This window comes from Mustela erminea, chromosome 4, assembly GCF_009829155.1.
Source record: "Mustela erminea isolate mMusErm1 chromosome 4, mMusErm1.Pri, whole genome shotgun sequence".
NCBI classification, from domain to species: Eukaryota; Metazoa; Chordata; class Mammalia; order Carnivora; family Mustelidae; genus Mustela; species Mustela erminea.
In genome coordinates this window covers 41,298,752-41,314,891 of record NC_045617.1, presented here as the reverse complement: position 1 = coordinate 41,314,891, position 16,140 = coordinate 41,298,752, and the positions used below count along the sequence as shown (strand labels likewise).

Here is a 16,140-nt window from a genome sequence, read left to right as displayed (position 1 = left end):
AACCAAGAATTGGACGCTCAACCAACTGCATCACCCAGGCGCCCCAACTTTCCCAGGTTTATTCTAAGTGGAATGAACCTAAAAGGACCATTGATTCCAGGGTCAAGGAAATAGGAGGATGAGAACATGAGACTTTTGTACATTTGGTAGGTGATCTGCCCATTGCCTTCTGAACACACCTCAGCTTTCCTTCTGCCATGTTACCATCCCCTCCTCACCTTTTCCACTAGTTGAAATTATATCTATCCATTGTTCAGAACTGACCACAAATAGGATCTATTCCTCAAAGCCTATGATCTCTTCCTCCTTGAAATACACGCACTGTAAGCTTCTTAATCCCTGAAAGATGTTTCCTTTTTCTTTCTTTCTTTCTTTCTTTTTATTTAAGACTTTATTTATTTATTTGAGAGAGAGCAAGAGCAGAGGGGAGGAGTAGAGGGAGAGGGGGAAGCAGGCTCCCCAGTGAGCAGGGAGCCCGACGCAGGGCTCTGAGACCCAGAGATCATGACCTTAGGTGAAGGCAGATGCCTAAGTGACTCGGCGCTCCTCTCATTTATTTCTTTATCTGCCATCACCCCATCCCTGACCTGGACACAAGACCCCAAAGACAAGAGCCTAGTAACTCTTGGCTCCATGGTGTCAAAAAAGTATGTCCAATCACCAGCTTTTGTATAATGCCTATTTCTTTTATTCTAACATGCATAATCTTTCACAATTTAACATTGGTAAAATCAGGACGCATGCTACAATTTACTTAGTAGCATTTTTTCTTAATAATACATAAAATCTGGGTGCATCGCACACTGATGGTACCATAGATTCAGTGAAATAAAGTATCATTCCAGCCTCCCTGATTACAATTATGTTTACTCCTGTCTTCCTGCCTCAAATCATTCCATGTTCTCAACATTTCCTTAGTTCCTTCTTTTGTACTCCTACTATTGTCTCCTCTTTTCCTCCTTTAATTTTCTCCTTTTCTCAAATAAAGTCAGACTCTTTTACACTGCAGTAAGGCAGTGCTAAATACAGTGGTTTCACTGCATCATGGTCCCCCATGAGAAAATGCTGTTTATGATCATGAATATGTTTCCTATACAATTAACTCCAGTTAATTGTATAAGCTAGTTAAAATATATCTTTATTTATTTGAAGTGTGAATGGGCCACCATATTATATGAGCCTCAATTTATGAAGACAATGTTGCCAGAAGCAGAGTAGTGTTGGAATTAAAGAAGACAGCAATAGTAATAGAATATATTTAACGACAACATAATTATCATTCTTTGAGCTCCATTGTGGCCTAAGAGAGTCTATAGAGAGTAAAAACTTCTAAACAAGTCTGGATGCCCTGTACCACCCAATAATCTTTGTTTACATAGTTTCATCCTTCATCTGTCGACAAGGCTGCGAAATCCAGTGTTTGGGGTCAAACAGCTCCATGGAGGGGAAGCTCTCTTCATTGGCACTGACATTGGGGAACCTGCCGTGATATCTAGTGTTGTGGAAAGGGCTAGTCTTTCACTTCCTCTTCCCATAGCCTAGGATCCAGTCAAAACAGGGATGACTTGTCCCACAAACCCTATACTCTACAACACCAAACTTTCCTGCCTTCCTCATGTCTTTGCTCAGGCTGAACTTTCCATCTACAATGTCACTATCTAATGACAACTGTCTGTGTTTATGGAAATATTCTATGGTTCTGCACTATCCAATACAGCAGCCACTAGCCACATGTGGCTATCCGACAGAGCACTTGAGACATGGCCAGTGCAGTAGTAAGAACTGCACTTTTAATTTTACTTTAAATTTAAATAGTTACATGGCTAGTGGCTACCATATTGGACAGCACAGATCTAGAATGTATTTTTCTTTTTTCTGTCCTTTTTTTTTTTTTTAGAGAGGTGGGGAGAGAGAGCAGGGGTGGGGGATGAGGGGGTGGGGAAGAGCAGAGGAAGAAGGAAAGAAAGAATCTCCAGCAGACTCCCTGCTGAGCACAGAGCCTGACGCAGGGCTCCATCTCACCTCCCTGAGATCATGATCTGAGCTGAAATGAAAAGTTGGAAAGCATGTACTTTTTCTACACGTATGTCTAGCATGTACATCTTTTAGGAATCTCCAGTCTTCAAGGGGTACCTCAGGGGCTGTTTTCTCCACAAGATCCTGTCTTCCCAGTGGAAATTATTCTTTCCTCAGAACTCCCACTACACTTTGAACCACTACAGTAGCGCTTACCACATTTTACTTTGTAGGTATTTGTATACTCTGTTCTCTACCAGACCCCTTTCCCACAGCTGGACTATCTCCTATTCTCGATCCGGACATCTGGTGCTGGGATGCTTTAAGATGTTAGTGCATGGATCTATAGTAGCAGCACAGCAATCAACATCACCAATAAACAATTGTCAATAAACAATTGCTGTGCAGTGAACAATCAGCCTTGACTAAAGAAAAGATTCAGGCCATGGTCTCAGCTTCTGGGAGATCATTTCTAAGCCCTTAGAGGAGGCTCTAATAGGAGGGTCTTTGTTTAGCTGGAAGGCTTGGGCCATACCAGATAGTCTATACAGACGATGTGATTTATGGTGGAGGTCTTAGGCTAAGAGTTGTCAGCTCAGCCTCTGGAAGAGCTGGAAACTAAGGCGAGCCAGGCAAGCAGTTAGATGGACCCACGTCCATACCTTGCTGGACGTGGGTATGTTCTCCGGTTGACAGTACTCGGTGCATATTGTCGCACTGACTGCACAGCTGTACTGGGTAAGAGTTGAAGTTTAAGTTCTCTGCCTGATTTCTCCCATACCCTGCCGTAAAGGCTGCTTTCCTTTGCTGATTTTAATCTGTATCGTTTCACCATGTTAAACCATAACCTGAGTTTAATGGCTTTTCTGAGTTCTGAGAGTCCTCCCAATTAATTATTAAAACCTGAGAGTGGTCTTGGGAATATCCCAAACTGACCACTGCCAAGATAACTTAGGCCACGCTTTTGCCTAGAGCCCGTCCTCCTGAGAGTTGATTTCCTCAAATCCCTGCCCCGATCACAGCAGCTCTGGGCTGGTGGGCTGCAGGCCACAGTTCAGATCAGGGCTGGTAGCCAGAGAGGGGAGTCTGGCCCTCCACATGGGCGATGGAGTGGTGAAGCAAGGTGGTGTCTGGGACCAGGATCGCACAAGGTATGGGAACAGAGGTGTGTAGGGGGACTGCTGAGAGCAAAGAGAGGAAAATCTGGGACGCATAGGGCAACTGGGCGGCAGTTGTGGTGAGCCGGGAGAGGATCAGGCATCTACGGACCCCTGTCTTGAAACTTCGGGAGGCTCTGGTACCCACCTGTGCTCTAATCCTCAGGAACTAGAAAATCCCTGCCCCCTGGGAGGCAGGAGCTGTGGAGCAGACTGCACGAGCCAGAGCTCACCTGACTTAAGGCAGGGTTATCCTCTCTTTTGCTGCACCACTTGTACACTCGTGACCGAAGAACCAGACACCCAGACCCTGGGCAGGAAGGCGGAAGGGGCAGTAGGTAGAGGGAAAGAGCAGAACAACTTCTTTTATTAAGCAAGACCTCTGAGCTGGACACCAGAACAGCCCTCTGATTCCAAGTGCTATAAAACAAACCGAAGGCCCCTTTCTCAAAATCATGTTCTTTATCTTTCCATAAATACTACCAGTTGGGGGTTCACTTGAGTTAACCAGCAAACACCTAAATTAGGGTTAAGAGAAATGGTCATTCACGACTTTCAGTAGATTCAATTAATCAGATTGCTTTCCTAATCTGAGCTTAGCTACATTAGAGGAAAGTCACTACCTTGTAGAAGGGAGAAACCATTTGAGGATGTGGAGCATTTCTGGTTAGAGAGTTCCGGGGGTGGGGGGCAGGGCTTAGACACAGGGACCATTAAGGACATCTATCTGCTGGGGGAGAAGCTCAGAAAGAGAGGTAGGATGGCATACAGAACACATTTCAACAGCAGACCCAGGCTCCTTCCTCCCCAAGACGAAGTTCTGTTATCACCAATTCTCAAGTCCCTGGCCCTCTACCCAGCACTGGAATTGTCTTATGTGGAGATTTCAGGAAAGAAGGATTAAACTGGCTTCAGGAAGATCTCCTAAGAGACTGGAGGTGCCTTTCTAAACAGACCTAGGGAGTAAAAGCACCAGCAAACAGAATGGATCTGTGGGATCAGTGGGGGCTGAGGGAGAGAGAAGTGTGGAAGTCTCTGCCGTACACAGAATGACCGCAGGCTTACGGAAGTTCTCTAAGAAAAGAGACTTCTTTTTGTTCATTTCCACAGGACCTGGCACAGGGTGGGTACTCAGTATTTAATGAATGGTTGAATGGATTGCAAAATCACGAGAGTTGCCAGACTCACCCGGGTCTCGTTTCCTATCTGGGATCTGAGCATGTTTTCCTTCCTAGGTAGGCACTTAATCTAGTGGTATGGGTTTACAGTTTTTTAAAATTTTCTCTTTTGAATCCTATTTCTCATCTCCTATTCAGAAAACCTCTAAGTTTGCCCTTTATTCTTCCTCGTCCCTTCACAACTGAATTGTAGGCTTCATTAGGGTCTAAGAATATCTAGGAGGCATTTGAGTCATTTTATAGGGGTGGGGGCTCTTATGAACCTGTTAACACACAAGAACAGAAGTCCCAGAGAGGTATGAATTAGGATAGAGAACACAGCATTAATGAGGAGCAAACCCACGAGGTCAGGGGAAGGGCAGCTGGAGGGCCCCTCAGGAAGGGGGCACTGCCATGGTGGCCCAGGAGCTACGGCTCTGTCTGCTGAGGGGAACATGGTCAGCGGGTTCATGTGCAGATGGCTGGCCAAGCCCCATAGAGATAGATGTTCTTTTCCAGGCAGGTCCTCGGGGCCCCTAGGAAAACACTGACCAATAAATTAAGTTGAAAAATATGTAGGAAGCAGGAAATATCAGCCTGGAGTATTTGTCAATGGCATGTGTGTTCTGGAAGATGCGAAGACCCATGTGGCCCTTCAGAAACCCCTTCTTCCTGGAGGAGTTGGATTCATTGCTCAGAGCCACGTGGACCACTATTTTGTCTTGTCTTTCTTCTTCTGTCAGAATATGGCTTCTCGGGTACCCGGCAAGGCTGTTGGCCTCAGACTCACTGTAGCTTCCGTCCAGCATCATGGTTCTTGAGGGAAGCATTCCAGACATGCATGGGAACTGCGGGCAGGAAACACAAGGAAGGTGTCAGTCATGGTTAGGCCTTGTGGAGGGGCTGAGGCAGTGGCCTGGGCCCGGAGCGAAGCCCCTTGGCTACTCAGAACCATAGAAAGGCAGAACTAGAAGGATCTCCAGAGATCACTCAGTCCAGTGATTCTCTGCATATTAGAATCGCCTGGGGAGCTCTTTAAAATGGCCACATCGAGGCTTCACTCTCAGCTAATCGATTGGAAGCTCCCCAGGTGATTCTACCATTCAGTTGAGGACCCGGAATGACTGACTTAGTCTAAACGTCCTCAAGTGCAGAAGCAAAAACTAAGACCCAGTGAGGTTATACAATTCTCCTGAGATTACACAGCTGGTATCAGAATCAGGACTTTAAACCCATGCCTTCTGGGGCACCTAGATGGATCAGTCAGTTGAGCCTCTAACTTGATTTCGGCTCAGGTCATGATCTCAGGGTCGCTGGTTCGACCCCCACATCAGGGTCCACACTCAGCTCAGAGTCTGCTTGAGATTCTTCCTCTTCCTCTCCCTCAGCTCCTCCCCCAGCTTGTTCTCTCTTTCTGTTTCTCAAATAAATAAATAAAATCTTTTTAAAATATATTAAAAAAAAATAAGAAACCCATACATTCTGATTCCAGTTGTGGGTCTCCACGTCTTTGTGCATGAATCAAAAGATGACTAGGGAGGAGAGTGTCCTTATGCTAAAGAGTTACATTCAAGCATTAAAGTTCCCGGTGCCGGCAATGCATTTCTAAATGGTTCAACTGCACGGACAAAAATACATTTATATGGAGAAAGAGCTCACAGAAAAAATGGCAAAACGGTAACAAGTGTTGAGTATAAGTGCAGAGTCTATGGACGTGCCTGCTTCTGCAAGTATGAAAATGTTTCTAAAGGGCACCAAGTGGCTCAGTGGGTTAAAGCCTCTGCCTTCAGCTCAGGTCATGATCCCAGGGTCCTGGGATGGAGCCTCACATCAGGCTCTCTGCTCAGCGGGGAGCCTGCTTCCTCCTCTCTCTCTGCCTGCCTCTCTGCTACTTGTGATCTCTGTCTGTCAAATAAATAAATAAAATCTTTAAAAAAATGTTTCTAAGAAATTATGAGTTGGGAGGAAGGAAATGGTTTCCCTTCCCCTCACAATCTGAGTCAGCAAAGAGTGGGCTTCCAGCTGGCACCGGCTTACGATTCATGGGCCCATACTTGTCAGGTGAAGGCTTGCTATTTTTCCAACAGCTCTAGACAGGAAAGTTCATTGGCTTATAAATCAAAATTTGTGTTTAAATATAATCCAAAAGTGCTTGACAATGACCAATGTGCAGATTATTGAAAATCTGAATGAATACTCAAATGCTAAAGTGAAAAAGGTTTGAATAGAATTTAGAAAACAAATTCTTAAACAGTCTAACCTATTTGGAGACAATGTAGAAATATTTAGAATATATGTAGAATATTTAGAAATATATATAGGTTTACTATAATATATTTAGGTATAATGTGGGCATTGAAAAACTGTTTTTGGAAAGGTAACAACACATCCTCTTTTCTGAAAATTTAAAGCTCCCTTATGTTAAGGAGCTACCAGCCACCTAGATGTGCATAAATGTGGGATTTTCATGTCCCGTTTTTATAACTTCTAGCTAAACACCCATTTTGATTAGCGCCATGGTGACCAATGATTTGGTAACAAGTTGGCATTTTATTTTTTCCTGTGAATAAGAAGAGTCTGAATACGAATGGAATGGACTTTCCCTCCCTGTATCAAAGGCCCACACACACTGCCCAAATTCCCCATTTGTATTCTCTCCCATAACTACCATAGGTTAATATAGGATAGTGCAGTCTGGTATAGGTAGCATATAGTATTTCCAAAGATTCTAAAGGCTAAAGTTGTATGTGCCTGAGTTTTCACTGGGTCAGAGTACAGATAAATACAGGGGTTCTTAATTCTAGAACTCTCTCCTTGTCTGGTAATAGGATCTGCAGGTACCTTCCCTAAGCATGTCCAACAGTAATAGTGATATCTTATGTCTGTCCAGAGCTCCACAGTTCCAGGACAACTTTTGCATACATTACCTCCTGTGACCCTTACAACAACCCTGGGAGGAAGGTGAGCTGAGGGTTCCTCTCTACCTTTTTATTTTAATTTTTTTTTAAGATTTTATTTATTTATTTGACAGAGAGAGATCACAAGTAGGCAGAGAGGCAGGCAGAGAGAGAGAGAGGAGGAAGCAGGCTCCCTGCTGAGCAGAATGTCCGATGCGGGACTCGATCCCAGAACCCTGGGATCATGACCTGAGCTGAAGGCAGAGGCTTCAACCCATTGAGCCACCCAGGCGCCCCCCACCCCAAGCCACCCAGGCGCCCCCCACTGAGACACCCAAGTGCCCCCCTCTCTACCTTTTTTACAGATGAGTAAACAGAGGCCCAGCAGAGGGGGCAGAGTTAGACTTGAGAACCCAAGTCTTCTTATCCCTAGTCTTGGTCTGAAGACTTTTTGCCTTGTGGGATCCTTAGTGGTAGAAGCTAGAACCTAGTCTAACAGAGATCCTCCCCCATATTGTACAAACGTGCCCTGCTCTACACGTCCCCCTCCGCCCCTGCCACTCTCGTGGAACCAGCCTGGGCCCCCGCAGGAGGTGACTGAAGCTTGTCTCGCCTTCTCACGCAGCTGGCGCTCCTTGCGCTCCTGCACGGTGGTCAGGTAGTTGACAGCTGCGTACTCCAGCACCGACAGGAACACGAACACGAAGCTGACCCACAGGTAGATGTCCACCGCCTTGATGTAGGAGACGCGGGGCATGGAGGCGTTCACGCCCGTGATGATGGTGGACATGGTCAGCACGGTGGTGATACCTGCAACAGGCTGCGTTAGGTCAGCTGCTGACGAGGGTACACACTGTCCCCCACCACGCGTCACACAGTCACCATTTTACATCCTCCCTGTCTAAGACCCAGCATGGAAACATCCAGGCTGCAGATCTGCTCCACTGGGGGTAGGCGGCTCCCCTCCTGGCCTGCTCCAGACTGCTGGTCTCCTTTGCCGGTCAGCCCCCTCCGGGGCCTGGGTGTTGGTGGTGTGGCTGATCCGATGGGCAGTGCTTGGCAAAGGACCCCGTCAGACGTGGAATGCGAAACAGTGACTGAAGGTCACCCCTGAAGGAAACTGCCCACACCACAGGGAATGGCCTCATTCCCTCTCTGAGCCATATTTATTCAGTCTCTGAAGACTGTGGGAATTCCTGGAGTCCTGTCATGCTAGCTGCTTCATTGCGCCTTGCTCGGTTAAACCCTCACATTCCTCGGAGCCCAGGCTGATTTCCTCCAAGCTGACAATGACAAGCTGTTACCGTTCCCTCTGGAATTTGGGGTCTGCGAGGACTAAAACCACAACTCCAGGGAGTACAGCCCTCTCCCTCCCCAAAATCCCCTAACCCCGCCCTACCTTCAGACTCTCAGTCTACCCAACCAAGGCCAACAAACACAATTTTTGTCTTTACAAAATAAGGTTTTGGTATTTGCAGAATTATCTTATTTATCGAAGTACTGGGCCCTGAGACTGCTGGTGGGGGAAGTCCATCCCCTAAACAGGCTTGATTTTTCTGAAGTCACTGGAGCAAAGCTGACATAGTTTTAGCTCCCTGTGGTTTTCATGAAGTAGTCTAGGAAACGGAGAGCAGCGTGCAAATGGTGAAGGCGGCAAGCAGGAGGAACGTTTGCTCCTTCTGGCTCTGGCAGCCCATCAGGTAAGAACTCTGAATGATGATTTTACCTTTTCTCTTTATAGTGACCAGCTAAAGAAAGAAACCACCCTCCCACACCCCAGCACATGCTTTTACCCAGAGAAACTCTGGCGGGCACAGCTCTACGGTCAATCCAGAAGGACACCCAGGACAGCATGACCATCAGGGTGGCAGGGAAATAGGTTTGGAGCAAGAAGAAGAAGATGTGGCGTCGCAATGTGAAGTTAATGTACAGACGGTTGTACCAGCCTGGGGGACACAGGAAGAAGCCAGTGAGGTTCAGTTTGAGAGGCAAGAACAAACTGTTTCTTAGGAGACCCCGCCCCCCATTGCTCTGATCTTCAGGAGAAAGTTAATGATCCATTGACTTACTCTACTACATCTCCTCTCTAATATCTAAGCCCTCTCTCCTATCAATAAGGATCTTGCCACTACCTAATGCGTGTTCTGCTTTATTCAACATTACCTAACCTCTCTTCTCTTCCCCTAACATTTTGGGGGAAGGTAGAGAGAGAGCTAGGGTTAGCTGCTTGTTTGGTATTCGTTATTTTCCACCCACAACCATATTTCCTGAGGACTCACTACTCAGGAGGCTAAGAAGCAGGACTGGTTCCATTTTGTTGAGGCCAATACCACTGGGGCAGGAGCCGGCAGAGCTGCCGTAGGACTGTCCCCTTTGTCATACGTTGGGTCAGCTCAGCCTGTCTCCATTGCATCACCAGATGGATGGTTGTCAACAAGGACTAAAACGGTAAGGCGTCCAACGAGCCACAGGATCGATACCAACCACTGGGACCAAAGATGGTGTCAAGGACAGTACAAATGTCAAAATTAGACTACAGGGGTGTGCACACACCCACCCCTCTCCAGCTCAGCGCAGCCTGGGATAATGACGCGGGCTGCCCCCCAGAAAAACACTACTGAGGGAACAAAGTCTCCCTGGCTGGCATGGAAGGTTACTACTGAGTCAGGTGAGGGGAGGGTTGGATCCATAGTGAAAGGCCGGAATGATAGGCTGAGTCCAGACAAGCTTGACACACGGTTACTCTGTAGGTCCCTCGGCGGTTTGAATGAGGTAGGGGCTTTTAGTGGAGTGGGAAAAGAGACAGTGATCTGCAGATACGACAGAAACTCCTAATAATTCATTCATCCCTTTGCCCTGTCATCTCAGCATTATTTTCCCTACTTAAATTGGCACCCATGAAGCGCATCGTATTGTTCCTTAGGTTTGTAGAGGGTCTTTCTGGAAAGGCTGAGAGTTGCCTTCATTCTGTTCAGGACTATTCCACTATCCTTTCCTTCTAAGAAAACCAGGGAGAGTTGCCTTGGAAACAGTAAGAGGGAACCAAGAGCTTTAAAAATGTACATTCTGTGTTCCAAACAGAGCACTCTGGGGTGAGATCGCAGCTCCTGGTGGTTGGGGCAGTAGGAGGGGCGGGGATGATAAAGCTCCTTGTTGGTACATAGTAAATAATGGGAGAGGAAGATGCATTTTAATCTGGACTCCAGAAAGGAGCAGGGACAAGATAAACAAACAAGCCAGCTTCTCTTTCAATACAGAAAACATCTAAGAGGAGAGCACAGAGTGATTAAGGCAGGTTGTCTGGCCACCTGCTAGCTGTGTGACTTCAATAAGCAACTTAATCCTTCTGAGTCTCAGTTTTCTCACCCATAAATCAGGCATAATAATAACTACATCATAGGTTTGTTGGGTAGAAATTATTAATTCCTATAAAGCGCTCAAAACAGTGACACATAGTAATAAGTTATAGAAGACATTCTTAAGAATGGTTTTAGAAAGAGAGTAGGTTTGAACTTGCCAAGAAGAGATGAGAAAAGAAGATTGGGTGACAACAGGCACCGGCGGAGAAGAGAAGGGAGGGACCAGGACGAGCCTGTGGGCATAAAGTGAAGCGGCTCGCGTGGTTCGGAGACTCACACCACCTTGACTGGGACTCGGTCTTTTCCAGTGTTTGATGTTGGGGGCACAGGGGTGTGCGTGGGGGCAGGGGAACGGGGAGATAGCCGGCAGCCGGGCAGGGGCAAAAAAGCTCCGCATGGAAGGGCTTCTCGGCATATGGACAAGGCGGAATGAAGTGAGAAGTCCCTTAGAGTCCTGCAGCTACTGCAGGTTTGTCACGGGGTAAACTGTGTCCCTTAGAGAGATGTGTTGAAGTCCTAACTCCCCCTTTCTGCGAATGTGACCTTATTCAGAAATAAGGTCTTTTCACATGGAGCCAAGATGCGGTGAGGGCATATTGGGTTAGGGTGGGCCATAATCCAATGACTAACTGGTGGCCTTACAGAGGAGGGAAATTTCGTGACACAGACACACAGGAACGGCAGCATGTGAAGACACAGAGAGGGACACAGGGAGAATGCCACGTGACAGCAGAGGCAGGCATTAGAGCAAAGCAGCACCACCAGAAGCTAGTGAGAGAGAAGGAAAGATTCCTTCCTACAGCCTAAGCGGGGAGCGTGGTCTGCAGCTTTCTGGCCTCCAGAACTGTGGGCAAATATGTTCCTCTTGCTTTAGGCCCCCACCTCGTGTTTATTGTGACGGCCCTTGGAAACAACGGTGGGACTAGAGAACTGACAAGGGCATCTTCTCAAAACCTCAAACACGGCCCAGGGTCCAAGATGAGTTACACTAAACACTAAAAATAAATCTATAGAGGCGCCTGGGTGGCTCAGTCGGTGAAGCGTCCGACTCTTGATTTCAGCTCAAGTCACGATCTCAGGGTCGTGAGATGGAACCCCACATCGGGCTCCGTGCTCAGCGGGGAGTCTGCTTGGGATTCTCTCTCTCCCTCTCCCTCTGCCTCTCCCCCGACTAAAGTTAAGTAAGCAAGTAAATAAATAAATAAGTTGATAGATCTAAAAATAGGTAAGAGATACATTTCCTCAGAAAGCTATCATCCTTGTCATTAAGTCAAACAAATCAGACTACAGAATAGCAGGTAAAACAGGACCCCACTTCTATACAATTACATCCTTAAAATCAAAGTGTTCACAAGGATGTGTGCTGAATTGTGAGGAGTGGCTGCCTCTGGCCATGGGATTTCAGAGGAGAGCAACTTTCAAAATTTCTGCTTATCAATGTTGCTTATGTTTTGCAGAATTACGCATTACTTAGGAATACACATTCATTTTCATTGGCATGGGACAGTTCAAGGCTGGAGGGTTCTTTTTTTTTTTTTTTAAGATTTTATTTATTTATTTGACAGAGAGAGACACAGCAAGAGAGGGAACACAAGCAGGAGGAGTGGGAGAGGGAGAAGCAGGCTCCTTGCTGAGCAGGGAACCCGAGGCGGGGACCCCAGGATCATGGCCTGAACAGAAGGTAGATGCTTAACGACTGAGCCACCCAGGTGCCCCTAGGCTGGAGGGTTCTAAGGTATTTTCTTCCACATTTGGATCAGACCGTGGCAAACATTAGCTACCAGTGCTGCTGTAGAAGGCCAGTCTGGAAGTGGTGTGAAATTTCTGAATCAGAAACTGGGACAGGGAGATCTTCTCATCGGTTTTCAGGGATTCATCCCCATTCTTCCAATACAGCATTAGATCTTCATCTGTATACGCATCTTTGGGGAGAGGAAAATAAGTTAATTCAACTCCTTTGCTTTGGAGGTGGCTGAAGCCACAGGGAAATCCTACACCAGCCTTGGAGTAAACAGGCCTTAACATTGGCAGGCTGTACTCAGTCTCACGGTTACAAAAATGGCACAAAGACTGGAGCGGGAACGAGGCGGAGATTTGTCTTCGGGAACACTGGTACTTACAGCTTTCCAGCTCCAAAGAGCAGGTCTGGGAGTCCAGGGGAAAGTGGCTGAAGTCCATGTTGCACATGGCAGTGACCGTAATCCTAGGCAACCCAAACAAGCATGTTGGCTCGTGCAGTGAGTTCTTGGCTCATATGCCTGCCCAGAGCAAGAAGAACACCGACACAACCAAGAGCGGCTGCCTTCTCACAGCTGCTTCAGAAGCTTGGAAACCCCAGTCTCTGCATGGCAAGACCCTAAGTTTTAGAGTGCCGTCTTCCGCGGGATGTGTTATCAGCGCTCTTCTGGGTCCCCCAGCCACTGAGGGTGTTGGCTGTCAGGAGCACACACCTGTACCTTTTCTACGCGTGGCCCTCAGCCCGTGGGCTGCCTCCCCCAGTGTTGCCTGGGAGGTTATCAACCCCCAACCAACACCCCAAGGCTATTAGCATCAGGTTCTGGTGAACCCTACCAGTAGGCCAAGAAGATGTAGGATAAGCCTGCATCATCTCGTGTTAGCGCGGAAGCCGGCTGCAACAGCACTCAGTCAAGAGCCGCTCTTGTCACCTTTTTAAATCTTTATTACCAATAAAGTAGAATCATGGGCTGTCATGGCTGGAAGGTGCCTAGAAGGTCATTGGCTCCTTCAACTCACTCAGGCCTACCTAGTCTCCTCACCCGAGCTTAAGCGCCCCAGTGACAGGGAAGTTGTTGGCTACTAGGGTGACCGTTTCATCCTCAGTGAGCTCTAGCCGACATCAGGAGGCTCATACCATAGAGACACAGCCCAACCATGGTGACCTACTCTTCACGGACAACCAGGCTGACCATACGTATGAGCATGACGCTGGACCAAGAGCCTGGGGACCATGGTGACCAACTCTTCACGGCCAACCAGGCTGACCATACGTATGAGCATGACGCTGGACCAAGAGCCCAGGGACCATTACCTCATGCTGTACAGCACGTGCCCATCTGGAAACACCCGTAGCATGATGTTGTCGGTGGTGGTGTCGTGGATGAACGACCGTTTGGAGTGAACGAAGAAGACGTCGGGGACCCAGATCTTCTTTACCAGCCGGCCATCGAAGGTCATGCTCTTGTTGCTGGTGCTGGGAAAGGCCAGCCTCTCGTCCTTCCAGTAATGCCGCAGGTACAGGGTCATGGTGAAGTCCTGCGGAGCCGGAGGTGACACCAGACAGATGTATTTAGTAAGCTGCCTTTCTTACAACCCATCCGTCATCAACCAAAGCAATGCACACCAGAGGCTCAGCCGCGGGACGGTGTCTACCTGCCTCTGTGGTGCCGCTAGGGTGGGCAAGAGAAGGGCTCATCGTTGTGCAGTCGGGAGGTGGGGTGGGAGCCCAGTACAGAGAACAGCGCCCCCTCAGGGGCTGCGAGTGAAACCTACAGCTGTGAACCTGCCATGGGGACCACAGAAAGAGATTGTCCTGCTCTCTCTCACCCAGACTTGTGCACACGGGGCTCCTTTCCTATTGGCTAAGTTTTCAGTGTCACTTGAGTGGGCACTGGGAGAAGCCCTCACAGCCCAGTGTCCTGTTTAAGAGAGTTTTGTGTGTGGGTCTCGAAGAATCTTTGAAGGCAGAATTGTGTCCTGCGTGCCGTTGAGTCCCCAGGTCCTAACTCGATGCCTGACAAGGTACACAGTAGGTGCTCAATAAATATATGCAGGATGGAAAAATGGGGGGGGTGTCAATGAATGGATGAAGGCTTGGGCAGCTACGTATCTGCTATAATTTCAGCCTGAAAGCTCATTCTGTTAAATGGTGTCTCCTCGCCTGCATTGATGAGGTCTTGAACCAAGAGGCTGGCCCCTTGTCACAGCCAGTAGACAAGGTGCAAGTGTAAGTAAGTAAGGAAATACCCCCGAACACCTTCTTCTGGAGCGGGGGCGTTAGGATGCCTGCTGGTGGTGCTGGTCTCAGAGTCTAGGGCCCACTTCTGCTTTACCAGCGCACCTCTACCCCGCCTGGCTGTCCTGCAGGGTTACTGGTGGGCGGGAGCACCCCCGCCCGCCCAACCCTCCGCCCCCACCCCTTCCTCACTTTGTGCTCCGATGTTTTAGTTTGTGCTTCTAGAACTCCTATTTCTTCTGCCTCCGGGCCCTTCCCCTGCTCTCCCTCTGGCCCGCTCTACGCTGTCCCTTCTTAACTTTGCGTCTCAACTGAACAAGGCTTCTTCAAAAGACTTCCCTAAAAGACTTCCCTGACTGCCTGATCTTTGCGGACCCCGGCAAGGACTGCGCAGGGGAGGCATGTTCAAGGCGGGCCCTGGGGGGCAGCGAACGGCAGAGTTTCTGTCTGAGAATGTCCCCTCCCGGGCTCCTCCAAGTGAGGTTCATCTGACTGGTCCCATCACGTGAGAGCTGTGTCCAAAATGTAAGGGGCTGGGCCTCACTCCCGGAGACTGATTCAGGAAGTCTCCGGTGGGGCGCAGAAATCTGCATTTAACCAACTTCCCGAGTTACTTTGACCCATATCATTGAGAACCCCTGTTCTAGTTTCACAGCACCTGATCCAACTTCCAGTCCCCAAGTCTATCCTCTGCAGCCCTGGCTCTGCCCATCCAGGCACAGCCTGCCTGCCCCCCTCCCCAGCAGCCCCGGCCACAGGCATTCTCAGAACCTTAACCTCAAAAGCCGCCCTGAGGCTGCCCCGCCAGCCGAGGGCGCTGCGTACCATGTCCACCTCCGAGATGCTGTCCAGGCTCTCCACCTGCACGTCCACGCCCACCGGGATAGCGGGGCCTGCAGAAGAGCAAAGCCAGCTGGTGAAGGGCCCATTCTATCTACCACTGGGTCAGCCATCCCAGCCCCCTCCTCCTGGGGAAGAGACTGACTGGGGCAGAGTGAAGCAGTAGTCCAAATTCTATGAGGGTTTTCTTGCTATTTCCTGACATGTTGGGTTCCTGAACTTTCTTCCTGAGGTTGGAGACACCATCTGCCTTATGTGTCTTTCCTGGGTCAACGTGAATGTTTAATCCATGTTTGTTGCATGAATCGATGAGCTGGGTTACTGCTTCCTACATCCCTGTACTATCTCTGTAGGGTAGAGAGAATAATGCTCTAGTGTTTCAGTAGGGAACCTGGTCCACTGTCCTGCCTCCTGTGACATCTATAAAGGACAGATGAGCCCTAAGAGCCTCAGACCTGGGCCTGGAACACCTGCATGCCCGGGCTGGGTTCGTTCGGTCACTCAAACTATACCTCCCGAATACTGCCTTCTAGAAGCCTTCCGTCTGGGTGTGAGAGAAGAAGTTGGATCACAGCCAAAGACAATACTGTACAAGAATTTTAAATCCTTTCAGAACATGTCAGAAGAGTTGTAAGAGAGTACATAGCACAAGAGCTTGACACTCAATTCCGCCTGGCCCGTGGCAAAATGTCCAAAACTGTGTTTAGCTGTGGATTTAGCTCTGGCATCCTGTTGTATTTC

At 48.4% G+C, this 16,140-nt stretch overlaps 1 protein-coding gene across 2 annotated transcripts in view; it reads right to left on the bottom strand.

Annotated features, from left to right (window-relative positions):
* Positions 1–3,820: 3,820 nt before the first annotated feature.
* The window catches only part of GABRR2 (gamma-aminobutyric acid type A receptor subunit rho2), a 44,747-nt gene continuing 32,427 nt past the window's right edge, over positions 3,821–16,140 (bottom strand). For both annotated transcript variants that reach the window (XM_032338322.1, XM_032338323.1), the window contains exons 3-9: positions 15,385–15,452; positions 13,636–13,859; positions 12,707–12,789; positions 12,368–12,508; positions 9,021–9,173; positions 7,841–8,037; positions 3,821–5,178 (exon numbers count right to left, since the gene is read on the bottom strand). In XM_032338322.1, coding sequence (XP_032194213.1) covers positions 4,867–5,178; positions 7,841–8,037; positions 9,021–9,173; positions 12,368–12,508; positions 12,707–12,789; positions 13,636–13,859; positions 15,385–15,452 — 1,178 coding nt within the window. In that variant the 3' untranslated portion in view covers positions 3,821–4,866. The remainder of the gene's footprint in view (positions 5,179–7,840; positions 8,038–9,020; positions 9,174–12,367; positions 12,509–12,706; positions 12,790–13,635; positions 13,860–15,384; positions 15,453–16,140) is intronic.